Consider the following 19057-nt stretch of genomic DNA (forward strand, 5'->3'; position numbering starts at 1 on the left):
GGTTTTTTACTCAAAATTATATGATCCTGTAGTAAACTGCATCGCTGCCATTGCTGTGTTCTTTTTATAAGTACCGTAACAAATGGAGTTCTGAGATTTTAAAATGCAATTCAAGCAGTTCAGCTTGACCTGAGCAGTGAAAGGTATCTTCAGAGTCATGTCCAATCATTCACTCTTGCTGATAAAACCATGTAATCTGTTCTTTGCACCACATTGGTGGATATGGGCCAGAGAAATAGAGGAAGCCAAAATACACTAAAAGCATTCCGGAAAAAATATCTGTAAGTGAAGCTGCATAAACTTTAGGATATGAGAAATATTTTCCAGGCATACATTTGCATCTTATTTGCAAAGGGCTAATTTAGGAGAAGTTCCTTTTAATCTTAAACAAAGAGCACATGAAGTCTGCAGTAGGTACTGAGGCAGTGAATGGTCATACTGTGCCTTTCGCTGTCGTTCCTCTGCAGTAAGACTCGATTCCGGTGGATCCAGGAGAGCAGTTCCCACAAGAACGTGCCTCCTTTTGGCTTAGACGGCGTTTACATCTCTGAGCCTTGCCCCAGTTACTGCAATGGTCACGGGGACTGTGTCTCAGGAGTCTGTTTTTGTGACTTGGGCTATACAGGTAAGACAACCTTGTTTAGTTGTGATTACAGTAGACTTTGGCTGAGCTGTTTCGGTAAATCAGGCATCTTGTTTTTCTTCTCCAATATACCAGAAAAATATATGATGACATAAATTTTGTGGGCTGCCAGCTTGATTTTTTTCCTTTTGTTAAGTAAAAGAGTTAAGTTAAAAAAAAAAAAGTTAAATAAAAGAGTTCACTACAGGCAAAGCCGAGCAGTCTAAGACACGAGACACCAATGATGTTTCTGACAACTGCGACCTTTGAACATCACCATCTGTACAAATGGGAAGGGACCAGCAATAAAAGAGAAAACAAAATAAAATATTATAAACTGAAAAGCCTGCTTAAAAACTTTTGGACAATCTTCAAAAGAATTCCTGCTGTTTTTCGGTCCCCTGGCCTTCAGATGGCATGGGACCAGGAAGGAACATATGTTCTGACAGGCCTTCTGCAGCAAATTCTGCTCACTTGTGGTTTTATGCTGAAACAAAAAAAAACCCAAAACCCAATGCAAAACCAGTGATTGACACAACCAGTTGCATATTCCGCTCTTTTGAACCCTCTATACCAACAAAGCAATAAGCTAACATCTTTCGTTCAATTTCTTTAAAAAGAAATAAAAGGATAATATTTGTCTGTTTACATAAAATGTCTTATCAATATAAAACACAGCTGGTATTCACCTATTAAATTAAGCCATCTTAGAGTTTAGAGGAAGGAGGCTTTTTCTGCCTGCAAAGATTTATAAAGAGGATTTTGAAAGGTGCAATCCTGTCATCACGGCATTTTCTCAGAAAAGCCTGGTACTATCTCTTATGTGGGTGCAATAGAACTGTTTGCCAATTTACTGTATCTGAGCTCTGCTCTGTTCAGCGCAGTTTCAACAAAGCATCTCCTATATATTTTTTTTTCCTTGAAGCATCACATGGAACCTGTGTGTCTAGTGTACCTAATCACAGTGAGATGTTCGACAGGTTTGAGAGGAAGCTAAGCCCTCTCTGGTACAAGATAACAGGAGGTCAGGTTGGAACAGGCTGTGGAGTGCTCAGTGATGGAAAATCTCTGTACTTCAATGGACCGGGCAAAAGGGAAGCAAGGACTGTTCCGCTGGACACCACAAATATCAGGTCAGTTATGAATGCTGCTTCTCAGAACTGTTTGTGTGTTAACATTGTCTCCTCTCTGCTATTACAAGTGTAGATGAGAGAAGGTGTGAAATGTTTTTCTGTTGATTGCAACTGGTAAGATATATTTTAAAAACAGAGAAATTACTTTTTCATTAATTTTGGCCCAATACTTGCCTTTCTTGCATGGGAAAATTTAGGTTAGAAACAAAATGGAATTCGTACAGAATTGCGATACAGAAAATAGAACCATTTTCTGGGAAGATGGCTTAGCATTGTAGTCCTGATGGACAGGCAGAAGATATGGTCTTGGAACTCCACAAACGCTAAGACTCTGTCCTTAGCGGGACAGAACTCCCTGTCCACACACTGCCTTGAATTCCAGACATCCAGATAGCATAGCAAATGAGGCGTGGTTTACTTGCCGGATGTTGTGAGTTAGTGCGCTTGTAAGAAGTGTTAAAAAATGGAATATGAATTGTTTCCTTGTAGTCAAGAGGCTAACAAGGTTTCACCTCTATCCCTGCTACTGCAGAATTCTGCTCCACTGGTACTATTGATCCCTTTTCTCTCAAACTGTCTAATCGATTGATGTAACTAGGATAAACCAAGAGCTATTATTTAGAACCATTATTTAGCCTGGAGTTTGCTGCTGCTTTGTCCAGTCTCAGGAAGGATCATGTGCCTGAAACCCACTCTACAGGTTTATCAGCTGGTTTACTATAAAGATATTTCTCCTGACAAATACTGCTTCAAGAGTACGTAACACAGTGATCTGCTGCATTATTTAATCTGTGGGATCATTCAGCAGGCAGTGGCCACAAATTAGCGCTACCCCTCTGCAACTCAGAGAGTGCTCCCTGGGGCAGGACAGGTGCTGTGGGCTTCAGGAGACCCTTCGCTGCTCCCCAGCACAGTGCAGCACAGCTCCAGCTGCCTTTCCTCTGCGTCCCACGTGTCTGACAAATCCTCCTCTGACAAATAATTTGAATTATTTATACAATAATTACTTAATAATCTAATTAATTCATTGTTTGACAAATACTCTTTTGGCAAGTACATGTTTACACTGGAACTCTGGGAAGATCTGTGCACTTTTTTTCCTGTTCTACAGTCTTTTTAAATCTCATGTTATTAATCCTTTGAAATATAATATCAGAAGTGATCACATCTTCAAGAAGCCTATGTTCAAATGATATTTGTGAGTTATTCCTTCTTTCCTGAAGAAGTCTTTTTTTAAACAAAAGGATTTTCTTTAGCTTCCACATTATTATATATTTATTACATATAGGAAAGCTTTCCATTTTTACAAAGTTTGAACCATTTAAGAAGCCAAGAGTAGTTTTAAATTTTCGCATACTGAGCAATGATTTTTCTTGACTTTTCTAGTCTATCACTACTTCTATTTTGCATGAGAACATGGTGTCTCAAAACTCCCTCAATAATTTAAATGGCCAGAGTGAACACTTCTGGTAAGAGCAAGATCCCTCTTCTGAACATGTGCTCAACACGTGGGCAGCTCTCCTGCTGAGACTGACCAGTTTGTCAAAATAAACTAAAGATTTCTTTATAAGCATCACAGTGAGCAGGTTAACTTTCTTGAACAATTAAAATTTGCAGCCACATCCCTGGGTTGGTTACTAAACAGAACAAATGCACCAGTCATCTCAAACACATAAGCAGGACTAACGTTAACATTTCGGTTTCTTCAGCCACCAGTGTGCAGTGGTATCACCAGCGCTCAAGGGTGGGATCCACGTCAGGCAGCTTGTCCGAAGGTAGACTCCTTAGACAAAAGTAATTTCCCCAGGCTTCCTCTATACTCAAATGAGAGAAATAACTACTTCAAAAGGGCAATTCAACTCGTCCTAAAATAGGGTCTAGCAAAGGCCAGGTGCTTCATGCCTGAAAGACTAGTTATAAAGGGAATCTGGGTTGGCCAGGTACAACTTAGACATCCAGCTTTTAGGGGCCTTGTTTAGAACAGATGAATCCCACTGTAATGTTTGAGACTATCTGTAATGTCGGTTGGATCTTTTTTTCTAGAGGCAAGAGCAGACTAAATTTGTGAGAGTGTGAGGGGTTAGCTAAAAGAGCTAGCCTAAAAAAAATCATACCTCAGCCTAAAAAATTCTTCTGTTCTTGGAGCTAAAGTTAATGTCTCCTTGAAAGAGGAGATTAGAGGGAAACACTTTTTCCCTTTTTCATATTATTTTGTGCATTTAATAATGCCTTTCATAGAATTAGGTCATCTTATTAGGGGTCACCTTAGCCCTTGCACAGCTATCTTTTATTTGTGTGGGGGTTTTTTGGTTGGGATTTTTTTGGTGACTGAGTAAACAGGAGGAAAATACTCTTTTAAAAGCATACCATTAGACACATGGATTGAGGGCTGTGAATAGGAAGCCTGAAAGTCCTGCAGTAGCTTTTTAAGCTTCTTATTTCAGGTTAATAATATCTTCCCAGACCTTCTAAGATCTTGTTTCATTAAATCATGCATAGAATAGCGAAAAATTGAAAAATATTGTAAGACGTTAAAGTTTGATTTTCATTCTAAATTCCTGCAGACCTACCTGTGCACATTCTGTATCATCTTGCTGCACTTACAGCTTTTCATATGTAAAGTAAATTCTTGTCTTTTCTTGTAAGAAGCACAAAGACCCTTTTCCTTCTCATCCTTCTTTTCCCAGAGGGAGCAGGTCACACTAAAGCCCTGTGCTCCCGGTTCACCCTACTCCTAAGAGATCGAGATTTATCAGCTCGAGGGGTTTGGTGCTGATCAGGAATGCAGCCTAACAGGGCACCACTAAACCAAAGTTTAATGCTAAAAGCATTTAAAACTAAAGCTTGCTCCCTGAAGCCAATGACTATAAACATGCACTCTATGTTTAGCATATACATTAAGTGCTGTCATGAATCTTAACTTTGTTTTCCCTATGGTCTCCTTATTCCTCTGTTTGAAGGATTACACTTTTTGTCCAGGTATGAGGAGGTTGTCCAGTAGTGCTAACAGAGCTGTAAAGAGTGTCAAGATTCATTTCACCCCAGCCATTTTCTGCCCTGCACTTTGGATTCTCTCCATCCCTTCCCTTTTGCATGGCCCCATGTGCCAAAGGCACAATTTGCCTGCAGTATTTTCATCCTCCTGACTGACAGTATGATACCTGGATGCATTTTGGTTACTGATTAGCTGCTGCCTCCCATTCTGATGACTTTTCCCTTAGGACACCCTTCACTATCTGTTTAGTGACTGCACTCGCACACAGCGCCTACCTGGCAGCTGTGGTAGCTAGACAGAAACTGTGGAATATATATGTATTTTTTCCCAGTGATGACATCTGGCTTGTTAGCTGATTTGGCTCCCATCTGTGTTGCAGACTCTGTGCTAGTAACTCTACAACCATCTCAGAGAGCTGGTCTGGGTCAAACTCTTACAGATCAGATGGTTGATTCACCCTTCTGAAGAAAGGGGTATTTTTGTCTTTTGTTTTTGTTTTTTTACTGATCTTTATATTTGGTAATCATAAAAAGACTTTCATCATAGAACTGTAAGTCTCTCTGAGACTGCTGTCTGGTGTTTTATTGCCTGAATAGTGTCTCAGGCAACAGGGCTGCATAAAACAGTAGGACCTGCCTGGCTAAACAGCATAATATTGTGACCCTCGCTGTTCCTGAGCTATGGGATTATATTATGAATCGAACTGATATTCTGGCTTGTCCTAGTTCCTCTGGACATGCAAAATATCTCACATGTGAAATACCGATTTTGACAACAGGAGATGAATGTGGTTGCTTTTAGAAACAGAAGAGGATCATGACTGAGCTTATGAGAGGATCATAAGGGGTGATGGCATTCCCAGTCATCTCAATGCTGCCTACATGAGTTACGATCAGATACAACTCAGATGAATATTGGAGACATATAAGGAAATTTGATGAGTGAGCACCAGGGCATCAATTAAAATTAATAGTTGCATTACCAAAATAATGCAAATTGAAGAGAAGACGTAAACCAGTTTTACACCGTAGAGTCACAATTAAAAATACCAGCTCAGCAAGGGTACAGGGCATGACTACAGATTGTTTGAGGAAAAAAGAATGACAAGATTTTAGGGAGCACAAGAATGGGGCAGAGATTACTTCAAGTCTAGATAAATAAGGAGGTTCCAGGCTTATCTGAAATTCTGTCAATAAAACCAATTACACTGTCTTCAAAAGAATATTGCAGCTTTAGAGGGGTGTCAGAAAATGGCTGTGGGAAAAATCAAGGACATCTTTGAAAAAATTTTGTATAGAGAGAAAGATGAAAAGGTTCACATGGTTTTCTGTAGAAAGGAGAGGAGAAGGTAGGGAAGTGATAAAAAGTACAGGGAAGGCTGCAAGGAAGGCAGATCAGGAACTTTCTTCTCCCTGTCTCATGACAAGAGAACAAGAGAACATTCAATGAAATTAAAATGTAGAGATTCAAAATCAAAGGGACTACTTCACAAAATGTCCAGTGCAAGTTTGGAACTCATTTTCACTGGAAGTTGTTTATGCCAAGAATTTAAGGATCAAAAAGAGACTGGAGATTTAGTGAGGATATAATAATTATAATAAAAACTTTAATATGGCATTTTAAGGCCTCAACCAATTTCCAGTTATAAGAGGTCAAGGTAAGATCTGATGTAAGGAGCAGATTTGCCTGCTTTGGAGTTCTTGCACCTCATGTGAAACAGGGCACTGTTAAACTGTGCTGCCTGGACCAACAACACGTGTGTGGCACAGAATCAATAAGCCATACTGACACTTATAGCTTGAGTCCTCCACTGTTTGCTGTGACAATACTTGATTTCAGTGGAAACATTACCTAACCACTAAGCCTAGAATAATGACCGGACTGAAAAACCCACATTAGGTAAGAGGAGGAGGGTTGTTCTGATGGATCGTGTCCTAGCCAAAGTTAATTTCTCTTCTACTCTGATTTTTTTCACAGGCTAGTTCAGTTTTATGTACAAATTGGAAGCAAGACTATTGGGAACTCCTGCAACAAACCAAAAGCCAGGAATGAAGGTAAAGCCTTTTTTCATTACAGTCAGGATTTTGCATTTTGGGTCTCTTACAGTGTATTTACCTTTTAGCAGCTTTACAAAATCAAAAGGATTGTTTTATTTTTTTTATATATAGATCAGTTAGCTCTTCATTTTTCACAAGTGGTGCAGAAGTTAACTAGTAAAACTACTTACTTTTACGCCAAATTTGTATTTATGTTTATTTCCATCAAGCCTACTGCTACTCTATCCATAAGAGTAACTTGCTGCAGCTGTGATAGTTTAAGAAAGACAGGATTTGTAAAAAGAGGTGTAATAGCTTTTATTAGACTAACTGGTAAAGTTGGAAAACAGGTAAATTGACAAGTACACAGGACTTTCTTCAGGTCTGAAACACAAGGAATAGGTTTCAAGTTCAGGATAAAGCTGGCTTCTGTTTCCAACCTGAAGAAGAGCTTGTATGCCTGAAAACTTGTTCATCTTTTCAACGGCATAATAAAAGACTGTCTTTCAACCCCTTCTCATGTATTATTTGCCTCAAGCACAAAATTATAAAGCTGCAGCTGTAAATATATTTAGCCTAAAAAAAAATATCTCCCAGCTATGCCCCCTCTTATTTTATCCACATGTTTATAATTTGAGGGGAGGGGGGCTAGGATGGTGGGAATAGAGGCTTGAATCTGGGAATGCTAGGCAGAATTTGGGAAGTAGATTCTCCGCTTGGGTAAAGTGGTTTGGTTGTATGAAGACAAACCAGTGATATCTGGTAGATGACAAAAACCTCATTTTCCTCTCAGTATAAATCATTTAGCATCAGTGGACTCCTTCCTAACTTATGGCATTTATATTGATACAGATTCAGAACAGTAGTCTTTCAACTGAGATTGCACTGAGGATTTGATTCTCCTCTCATTTACACCAGAATAAGTCACAAGCACATCAACTCTCTTTGACAATGCTTCAGTCTAAAACAGTTTTGAGAAAAGAAACGTACAGAAGGAGTGCTGTTTCTTTCGTTGTCCCCTGGGCTCATAAGTGACTTCACAATTCTGGTTTGGGCTAGTATTTGCCATACTGTGTGTAAGATGCAAGGACTATCTTAAATTATCTAAATATTAAGATAATTTTTAAGGATGCTGTGAGCTTGTATAGGAAACACAAGCTTTGTGAACTAACCGTATTGGCAGCTCAGCTATCAGAATTACAACTTAGGGTCCGACACAAACCACAAGGGTTCCTGATATGAAGTAAATGTTGGCTATATGAAGAAAGTCACATTATTCCTATGGTTTCTGTGGCACAATCATTAGTTTCACTCAGGTTGTAACCCCCACCCTAAGAAAAGATTTGATCCTTTGAGTTTGGTGAGGATAAGCAGCACAACTTGTGGCAGCCGGTAAAGCCGTATTATCCTTCCGATAGGTCTCTTTGTCCCCAGAATGCTCCTGGACCAGGAGCTGCGGGATGGGCAGGGGAGACTCGCTCGCACCAGGTGGCGTGCGCTGGCCTGGGGCTGGCAGCTCCCGCGCACGGGCTGAAGAGTTGCCCCCGTTTTTCTGCACAGTCTGAGTAACTGCCTTTCTTACTGTTGCCTACAGGGCTTGTCGTTCAGTACACAACTGATAACGGGATCACCTGGCATTTGCTGCGGGAGCTGGATTTCATGTCCTACCTGGAACCCCAGATTGTTTCGATAGACTTACCTCGGGAGGCCAAAACCCCCGCAACCGCCTTCAGGTGGTGGCAACCCCAGCATGGTAAGCAAAGCAGTCCTGAAAATTCATTAAGCAGTTTTACGCAACACTTCTCCCTATGGACATGTTCTGCAGAAACCTTAGCTTACCCAAGTAGACGCTGGTGAACAGTCTGGATTCTGTAAGTGCTCTGTGTTTAGGCTTATCTGAGTCACCGTGCAGGCATGATTATCTGTGATTGCACCAAATGGCATATTGGGCTTCAGACTAAACAAATTATTTCAGAGCTAGGTTTAAACCAAAGACCCTGAGAGATAACAGAGAGGTGAGAGTGGGAAAGATTACAGAGAAAATCTGAATAAGATTACTGGATTTACCTGAGTATGCAGTGACCTTGAATGCAAAATGGCCTACACATTTTATTTCATTTTTTGTCTATTCTGGAAGGGGAGGCATAATTTGGCCTTGAGTCTGCCTACCCAATGGTTCCCATCTCCCTGTATTATTATCTCTACACTCCAAAGCAGGACCGCTGTCCACTGCCTGCTCTGGGGTCACACAGCCCCGCTCCCTCTGCTGCTCTGCCAAAGCCCATTCAGCCAGGGCTCATTTCCCGCATCCTTAGCTGAAAGTAAAACCCTGGTGCTGACTAATTTCCACAACTGCTGTGAGAGCTCCCACCTTGCATGGGGGCAAGCTGCCACTATTAAAACTATCCTGATTAAGCATCTCACCTTTGTGCAAGCTCCTGGATCCCTGCTCTTCAGCAGGAAATATAAGGTGATGTTCAAACGTGTAGCAAAGTACATTTTACAGCAATTCCCTGGGGAGAAAAACACACAGCTTACAGTCAGGTAATTATGGTATGTAGCTTCTTAGATATCATTTATCATTTTGATGGCGGTTTTTTATTTGTACATTTACTTAAAATTTATGTGCTGGAGTTAATTGTCCTCACTAGGCAAGAGAGTAGACAAGACAAGAGGGATGTGATTTATTTAAGAAGCCACTTCATTTGGTAAAAATGCTGAACAGTAACTGGTGCACTGCAGACCATCATTCTGCCATGACTGCTTGCACTGGTCAGTGGTGCAATGTCAGTCCTGATGCTCCCTACCTGTGTCCTACCAGTGGCCACTTGCCCTGGGGGGTGCCTGGGTGACATCCATCCTTGCTGAGAGCAGTCACTCTGAGACAACCTGACGGCAGTCCTGAAGTTCCCAGAAAAGAAGACAGAGTTTATGACTGGAGGCTGAAATACCGCTCTCTATCCCAGTGCCAATAGGTGACAACCATTCCTCAGGACATAGCTGTGAGCTCACATTTCATTGTAATGTGTATTCTTCTTCTCTTGTGAGGGAATGACAGTGGATGTACAGTAAGATGACATTTTGAGGGTGCTAGTAGAAAGATAAATTGAGATGATGGGGATTGTAGGCTGGAGAGCAAGAAGAGAGTGGTTTCCAAGAAGGAGAAGGTGAACAATACTTCTATGAATATCATCTAAATCAAGAGCCTTCATCATTTTCCTTCATGCAATATCCTCTTGCATAAAAAAAAAAAAAGAAAAGAAAACTTCAGGAGCTAGACAGAGGCCTTTCTGATCTAGCTGTGTGGCATCATAGGAAAGTTGAGACCCACAGAATGAAAACCCCCAATCTAAGGGCTTAGGGAGAGTCTCATTCAAAATTAGGGAGAGTGCATGATGACGAAGGCATTCAAGCTTGAGAAATGAAGAAGAAAATATCTGTGTTTCTCTGAAATAGAAACATACTCTAGAGTCAAGGTTAATCCTTGAGCAATGTGTTAGTCATGTCTAACAAAACAATTTTAACTGTCTGAACACTGTGCATGAGCTGGATGTGGGATGTAGGCATAATAAATGCCTAACAGGGACTCCACTAACCTGCCTGTTCTTCTTTTTATAGGGAAGCATTCAGCCCAGTGGGCTCTGGATGATGTCCTTGTAGGAATGAATGACAGTTCTCAGACTGGCTTCCAGGATAAATTTGATGGAACTGTGGATTTACAAGCAAGCTGGTACAGAATACAAGGAGGTCAAGTAGACATCGACTGCCTGTCTATGGATACTGCTCTGATGTTCAGTGAAAGCATTGGTATGTGTCACCAAACACTGCTACATCCATATGTGCCCGTTTTATAAACTGTGGATGGGTTAAGTTTTTACAAAATGGAAGGTGTACAAATATTCAAGTACATAATAATCTGCAGGGAAGAGAAGGTTGAAAAAGAAGCTGAAAATGCAGATTACAAACAGAAATGTGAATGATAGTACTGAAAGTATATGCATAAGGTATATATACATTCTTTTGTTCTTTCTTTTGTTAGGAAAACCTCGTTATGCCGAGACTTGGGATTTCCATGTATCAGCCTCCACTTTCTTGCAGTTTGAGCTGAGCATGGGTTGCAGCAAGCCGTTCAGTAATTCCCATAGCATCCATCTGCAGTATTCTTTAAATAACGGAAGAGACTGGCACTTGGTAACAGAGGAGTGTGTCCCGCCAACCATCGGCTGTCAGCACTACACTGAGAGCTCAGCCTACACTTCAGAAAGGTTCCAAAACTGGAAGAGAATTACAGTCTACCTTCCACTCGCAACTAAGTGAGCAGTGTTCTTCTGACCATCTAGCATGACATAGATTTTGCTGATCTAATTTGAGCAAACATCCGCTGGCTTGGGAATTTTCTGCATGTGTGTTAAATTATGAAATGTGTGTTGTCACGCCACCAGACTGTTAAATTTCACTTCAAAATATTTCATCAGATATAATGCTGGAATTTAAGGAAGTAACACATTTCTATCACAGCAAGAAATGTAATGCCACACCAAGCTTTTCTAAGATTCTAAGATTCTTTTACTAAGATCAACCCAATAAGAAGCAGGGATTAATGCACCAACCCATCCTTTCATATGAAAGTATTTTCTGTCTTTGCACATAAGGTGTAATGCTATTTATCATCAAAGATTTAGGCACTTTAATCATAACATTCAGCAAGTCAAAACACACTTTACTGGATGTGGCACCTCCAGTCTTCTGACTGGGAGGAGAATTAGGTCTACTTCCTAATGACATTACACTGTTCTAAATGGATGCAACAGATATGCTGACATCCACCTTTCTGAATAAAACCATGCTCAAGTTCAGAAATACTAGATGACAATGATAATTCTTAACATTACTCAGAATAGTTCTGTAATTCTTCAAAGCATCCTACACATTATCTCTATAAATTTCACCACCCAGAAAATATGGTGGTACAGAAAGTCACAGAGTAGATGAACCAGGACTAGGATTAACGTCTTTGTTTCTAATCCCATAGTTCACTCCATAAGATCATGCATCTTCTTCCAAAGAATCTTCTTCACAAGCATAATGATATCCTGGTCCTGTTGAAGTCAGTGGGTAATTCTGTGTGCGTTGGTCCAGGGTCAGCTTCACAGCGCATTTCCTGCCTGAACAAATCCAGGATGATCTAACCAATAGCACCTTGATAGACATTTTTCCAAAATGCTTTCCCCATCTGAACATACCAAGGCAGTCAGCAATTACAGCAGTGTGCATGCACATGCATGTTTGTACATACATATTCATAAATATATTGTTATACATATATATATAAACATACATTAATATTGTTTCTTCTTTACATGACACAGAATACAAATGAACTTCCATTGCTTCTTACTTTACTGAAGTAACTATATTGTTTAACCCTGCTAGCAATATGTAGAGCTATTGAATGCTAATGTAGCTAATTGTTTTTGCTCAACCATTTTGTTGACCTGCAAGTGTCGCAGTAATGGTGACATTCTCAGTTTTCATTCAAGGCATCTCCTTTAGAGTCTGCTGGAACTTTGCCTGAAAACTAATTTGAGGAGTCAACCCAGTTTCAACTGGAATATGGTTTTCATGTGATTCTAGCACCTTTTCATACCTGATTCATGCTTAAGAATCATACTTATTAATACATTCTTGTTCTCCTGAAGTCTGTGGGACTCTATTATTAAGCACTGTGTTGAGCAGACATTTTGAAGCTTGAAACACGTTCATTCTGCTTTTCTAGCTCTCCCAGGACACGGTTCAGATGGATTCAATACAACTATGCTCCTGGTGTTGATTCTTGGGCTATTGATAATGTTGTCCTGGCTACAGGATGCCCCTGGATGTGCTCAGGCCACGGCAGCTGTGATGCAGGTCGCTGTGTGTAAGTAGCAACCTGCTTTACATTCTTAATAGAAAGGATGTTGTGTTTTATTCAGGGCAGACGGATAATACCTTTTCCTCCCAATTTGTTGCTAGGTGTGACAGAGGCTTTGGTGGTCCGTACTGTGTCCCTGTCGTTCCTCTGCCTTCTGTCCTGAAGGATGATTTCAATGGTAATTTGCATCCAGACCTTTGGCCTGAGGTCTACGGCGCCGAGAGGGGAAATCTGAATGGCGACACCATCAAGTCTGGAACAGCTCTCATTTTTAAAGGGGTCAGAGATTACTCACATTGAAAAAAAGAATGAGAACCAGTAGGGTTAAAAATAGAAAGTATATTTTTTGTTGTTTCCTCCAAATGTTTATTTCAAAGGCTTTAGGCTAAAATTTGACATCTTGTGCTTTCCTGCCCCAAATATGCACCAACTTTGTCACAGTTGGTTTTTTTATGAACAAATGTTTTTTATCTTGTTTTTGGCTATTAATTTCATTTGTGGTGTCAAGTTTAATAAATTCCTCCTTAACCACCAAAAGAAAAGAATGAAACTCTCTGCTTGAGATTTTTGAGGCCAAGTGACTGATTTGGAAATATGGTACACATTACAATCAATGGCATTTGTGTCTTGAAATCCCCTGATTGCCTTTTGAATATTTTGAATGATACAAATTAGTCAGCACTGTAGTCTATTTAATTAATGTTTATGTAGTTAGAATGTGTTTTACTTAATTTTATCTTTTTAAAGTTTTCTAGCTCTTTACATAATTTTTTTTTAAATTAAAGGTTTAAGAAGGCCAGAAAAGACCATATTTTGAAAACCTTTCACTTCTTCTACAAAACAGACAAATATCTGTCCCCAAGAAAGACTTTTATTCCTGCAAGCGCACAAATTTTAAGTTCACGTATGAATGTTTTTCTTTTGACACTGAATTCATTGCCTCTGAAACAAAGTGTAATTATAACTTTGGGTATAGAAATTATTTGTTTTTAAATATTTCTTTGTCAAACATCAGCTCCAGAGCTGCTCCAGCCTCTTTAGATAATCTAAATCACAGTTAAGGATGTGAATTGCCTTCAGCGTGGATTGGTTGTTCCTGCAGGTTGCTCCCCTGGGGAAAGGGGTCGGAGAAAGAGGGAAGCTCTGTGAGGTGGAGTTTGCCAGCTCTCTGCAGAATGGGGACCAGGTCTGGCCCCAGGATCCACCAAACATTGAGTTCATCCATTTAGGTGGACAGGACCTTGAGAGTGACTATGAAGTTTCGTGCCTGCTCCCTTTCTATACTGCTCTAAGTCAAGAGGTTGCCCAAGGAGAGGATATTTGTACAAAATATACACAGAAAAGGGCCCCTAGAGAGGAGCCTTCTTGCCTCAAAATGAGGGCACTTGGCTACAATATGGTTTGCAGAAAAAATGGGTGTACTGGCTTGGACTCAATGTCCTCCTAAGTCAGCTACTGTGTTTGCAGATCTCATCCCGGCATGAACTAAATGAGAGTACAACTGTCTGAACCTGATCACGCAGCTGTGCCTGTGGCGGTATCTCACCCCCATATCTAGCACTTTCTGTTACTACATCTCACTTTGCAAAGAGTTTCACTATCCCCATTTTCTGCCTGGGAAAAATGTGGGACAGAGAGCTGACTTCTTTTGCTGCCACTGCCAGTCGCTGACAGACAACATCCAGAAAATAGTAGGCTGCAGAAGGTCTCCAGTAAGGGAAACTGTGATTTACGCTGTATATTCTGTGTTTTCAGGAAGGACTGAGAATGCTTGTTTCAAGAGATCTAGACTGCACTAATACCGTGTACATCCAGTTTTCATTTAAGTTTATAGCCAAAGGTAAGATCACTGTTGATTTCGTATCACTTCTCTAGCTTTACCTAGTAGCGTCACAGAGAAGAGTATGGATTTACATTTTCAACTTCGGTGCACATGATTGCCAGTTTAGTGTACATGCCTTGCTACCAGGCTAGGCCATCCACCATACATACAGCTTCTAAGAAAAAAGTGAACTGTGGTGGTTTCTAAAACAACAAAACTAGCCCTGTCTTTGAGCAGAAAAGAAACAAGATAGCTCAAGATTTTTGGAGATTTTGCAGTATGTCAGGAACACATTCATTTATCATTTTTTACCTTGGTGCCATTGGTAAATTGCTTAAGGGACTGGTAAGGAAATTGCAAGTGTCAGCCCACTGGATTAAATATTGTTACCATTTGACTTCCTAGCAGGTACTGTACACATGAGTAAAAAATCTGCAATTCTAATTAATTGTGTATGAGGAATAGTTGACATTTACAAGCCAAGTTTACAAATTGGTGTAACCAGCCTGAGGCAGTTTCTCTAGTATGAATATACTCGAGCCACCGATTCACTCCTACCCTGTTCCAAGTGCCTGCCATCTCTGGGCTTGTAAAATACTTTCATCCCTGCCAAGAGTTAGACAGTGGGGAACCACTAACCTGGTCAAATGCTCCAGTCACTTCCATGCAGTTTCAGAACTTTTTCCTTGAGTTTCTTGTAAAACTGGAGCTTCGCGGCTGAGTGCTCAACATGCAAAACCCCTGTCCATCTGATGGAAATTGAAAGATGTTCTTAGCTTCTGCAGGACTGGGGCCTAACTTACTTGCTCCTTTGCCAAAGGACAAGGTGAAAATAGTTTTGAACCATCTCTTTCTTCCTAAATAAAAATCTTAGACAAATCTTTGTTTGTGCAGCCAAAAATGTAGTTCTTTGTGAATTCAGTTTGATTCCATTTAATAGACATTTAATCACATACATTTGGCTGTTTATTACTATTGTTTAAAATTTTTATGGAAAAGAGAGAAAACATTAATAACCAAAAATATAACATGCCCTAAAACAATAACATGTGCAATAGTCCATGTTTAAAAGTAAAATCTTTTGTGATGGATTCTTTTGTAAAATTATTCTTTGAAAATATTTTTGAACATGATCATTGCCAAAATTTTAAAACCTGTTAACAGTAAAAATATTGCTCCAAAAAGCAGGAATAGGCAAAGGCTCAAGGCTGGATTTTGATACTTGACTCACAGGAAGTAAAGCAGTGAAAATGGGGGTGAAATCTTTTCTGATTAAATCTGCATAGCTTGTTAGTCCTTGGCCTGAATCCAGGACTTTGACCCAACAAGCTCACTAACGTTGAGCGCAAATTAATATCGTTTGGCACACTTCTCAGTTGTAAGCGCTAAAAGCAGTGTGTTGATTACTGTTAATTGCCACAGACAAACTGAAATCAGCTCCCATCTCTTCTCCGCTCTGTTCCCTGTGCCGTGGTTTAACTTCGCACTGGAGCGGCTTGGAGCAGTAGCGTGCACGCTCTGCACCCTGCCTTAAGCAAATCCTTTTAATCTGAGAGCAGAACGGAGGAGAAGCACTTGCCCAGTGTTGTTCGGTGAGGCAGTGGTTAAGAAGCTGACCCTCGGCATTTGTAAGGTGCCAGCTGCTGCCCTCATACTGAGCTTTGCGCCATCGCTGTGGCTGCGCTGCGAGGGGACAGGGAGCGTACATTTGTCCAAGAGATCCCAGCGGAGACGCCGTCGCTCAGGCACTGAGCAAAGTATGTTGTCGACATGTATGTTGTCGACATGTATGTTGTCGACTGAGCCTGTGCAGAGTACACGCAGTGCCAGGCTCTCATCAGCATATCCGTTAGTAGCTAGGACTGTAAACAGTCTTTATTGACTTTTTAATGCCGTTAATAAAAGAAGGAGGAACTGGTAGTCAGAAAGTGTAAATTTTACTCTCTGCTCTGCCACCAATTTTTAGCACAGAGCATTGTTATTCTTTTTTGTTAAAACTTAATAATAAAGATCTTCTGAGCTTTCCACTATATATGATTTCTGGGCATGAATATGTTCACATTGGTGTTTGTAGTCAGAACCATGGACTATAAATTTGTGAGGATAAGGACTGTGTCTTTATCTGTGAATGCTACAGATGATGATGATAATATCTGGTACCTGGGAACAACGAGCAAATAAATATTGAGTTACTGGAAGATGTCTGGGGTAGAAGGACCTGATTTGTTCTGATCTAAAAAATTATAACACTGAGGTAGCTTCTCATCTAAGTAAATTAACTGTGACCAAACATATAATCAACAGCAACGTAAATTTAGCTCCTAATTCATTAGCATTTCCCAGACAGACACACAAGGAAAAGCACAGGATGTATATGTATAATACACATATAACAGCTTAAGTTGTTATGAAAACAAGGCCATGTTCTGTAATAGATGTCTGAGTAACCTAATTATATTTACACTTGAAGGAACATTTTGAGATAGTGCTTTCTACAAACAGATTATAATGAACATAAATGTATATCCCCTCCACTCTAGGTACCCCAGAGAGGTCTCACTCCATTCTGCTGCAATATTCCATCAATGGCGGCATCACTTGGCACCTAATAGATGAGTTTTACTTCACACAGACTACGGATGTTCTCTTTATTAATGTTCCACTGCCGCACACGGCCCAAACCAACGCTACACGTTTCAGGCTCTGGCAACCTTACAACAACGGTAAGGAAGCGACACCCATGGGACTCCAGACACACAGTTGCATAGCTGTGTGTTTATGAGGGGCTGGACTCAGCAAGAATTAAGACTCTTAAATCTTGTTTTCTCATATTTCAAATCCTTCAATTAAAATTATCACAAGATTTTATTTACATTTCTTAATAATGTTGCTATATGTTATAAAGTAAAAGTGCCTTAACCTAATACCACTAGAATGTGTGCAGAGGACTAGCAGCTTTAGTCCTGGAGGGATGGGAGATCAAACAACGCCTATAAAGTTAACTTTACTCAGGTTCTTCTCATTGTTTTTAATGGACCTGATTGTCGTTTACACTGAGGCTCCATTACAATGCTCCAATTATATAAAAGTGTCCCAAGTGTAAATGGGAATTGGGTCTACCTTGCCCAGAATTAACTAGGCATTACAACTCCAATTAGAAAGAATGTACTGAGCAGTTAATCTTTTCTTTAAATTGTAAAGTAATGGATAAATCCACAAGAGGAACGTAGCTTATTCCTCCTGATTACAGGACATGTACCAGCTGAAGAAATCTCTTCTGTTCTCACTCTGTGCACATTTCTTAGTAGGAGCTGACATTAAAAGCACTAAAGATTCCAGTGATAATTTAGACATGGTCATATGACAACCATTTACTCCTATTCAGGCAAATGCTGAGCTCACCTCTAACAGAAAAATGAATTCAAATCCAGCCCTAAGAATCCTCTCCCAATTCCTTCTTCTGATGAGTCTTGCCTAAAACATTTAACCAAACTTGCCTTGTACACGTTATCCTTAAGTAGGAAGTTCATCTAAGAGAAGTCTTTTAGCCTTCTCTAATCAACATGAAGGCTTTCATACAGATGAGAAAAGAGTTACGCAAAAGATCTGGCAAGCTAGTTCTTCCTCTCCCGTTTGAAAGCATTCTCGTACCATTATGCGACGCGTTTGAATCCCATAATCCATTTAGGAGGAGGTCACTCCATTCCCTTCTCTCTCGTAGAGCTTCCAGCTCGCACACACAGATTGCTGAGTGCCAGGAAAAAGGTGTAGAATGAAATAATCCATTTAGGCTGCTCGGACATTACAGCAGCAGCTCATTTAGATGACTCTAAATTAAAGAAGACATTGTGCTAGAGTTCACAAAGTAAATGTGATTTAAATGAGGGAGACTTGCTCAACACAGGTTTGTCGCCCTTCAGCTGCTGTGGCTTTTGTATATTTTGGAGGAATGAGAGTTAATTCTGTAGGGTCAGGCTGAAGCAGCCTTGGAGCAGCACAGGGACTGTTTTCATGGAACGATTCCAAGATCACCTGTGAGGCCACCCCTTTAGCACTCCTTTCGCAGTGTCATCCACAGATATTGGCTCCTAATCTGCTCCCTAGTATTATTAGGTCTGTAATAGGAATGTTGCCCTTTTCTTTCTAGGCAAAAAAGAAGAAATCTGGATTATTGATGACTTCATAATTGATGGAAATAACCTAAAGAATCCCATGATCCTTTTGGATACGTTTGACTTTGGTCCCAAAGAGGATAACTGGTTTTTCTATCCTGGTGGAAACATTGGGCTTTACTGCCCATATTCATCTAAGGGAGCACCGTAAGCATCTCTCAGCAATAGATAAAAAGAAGTGACTGTGAAAAAAACTGAGTCTAAAATACCTTTACTTTTTTTTACAGGGAGGAAGATTCTGCTATGGTATTTGTTTCAAATGAAGTTGGAGAACATTCCATTACAACACGGGATTTGAGTGTAAATGAGAACACCATAATCCAATTTGAGGTACTTGCCCTCACAAAGTTACCTTTCCTTTTGCTT

The 19057-nt window shown here is 40.2% G+C and overlaps 1 protein-coding gene across 1 annotated transcript in view; it reads left to right on the plus strand.

Annotated features, from left to right (window-relative positions):
- RELN (reelin) overlaps positions 1–19057 on the plus strand; it is a 306076-nt gene that overhangs the window by 238034 nt on the left and 48985 nt on the right. Inside the window, exons 29-40 of the mRNA XM_067299475.1 lie at positions 468–625; positions 1548–1755; positions 6728–6804; positions 8381–8539; positions 10405–10593; positions 10826–11099; positions 12563–12703; positions 12799–12976; positions 14453–14537; positions 17060–17242; positions 18667–18838; positions 18919–19021. Of these exons, the coding sequence (XP_067155576.1) occupies positions 468–625; positions 1548–1755; positions 6728–6804; positions 8381–8539; positions 10405–10593; positions 10826–11099; positions 12563–12703; positions 12799–12976; positions 14453–14537; positions 17060–17242; positions 18667–18838; positions 18919–19021 (1927 nt within the window). The remainder of the gene's footprint in view (positions 1–467; positions 626–1547; positions 1756–6727; positions 6805–8380; positions 8540–10404; positions 10594–10825; positions 11100–12562; positions 12704–12798; positions 12977–14452; positions 14538–17059; positions 17243–18666; positions 18839–18918; positions 19022–19057) is intronic.

The sequence above is a fragment of the Apteryx mantelli genome, chromosome 1, assembly GCF_036417845.1.
Source record: "Apteryx mantelli isolate bAptMan1 chromosome 1, bAptMan1.hap1, whole genome shotgun sequence".
Taxonomy (NCBI): domain Eukaryota; kingdom Metazoa; phylum Chordata; class Aves; order Apterygiformes; family Apterygidae; genus Apteryx; species Apteryx mantelli.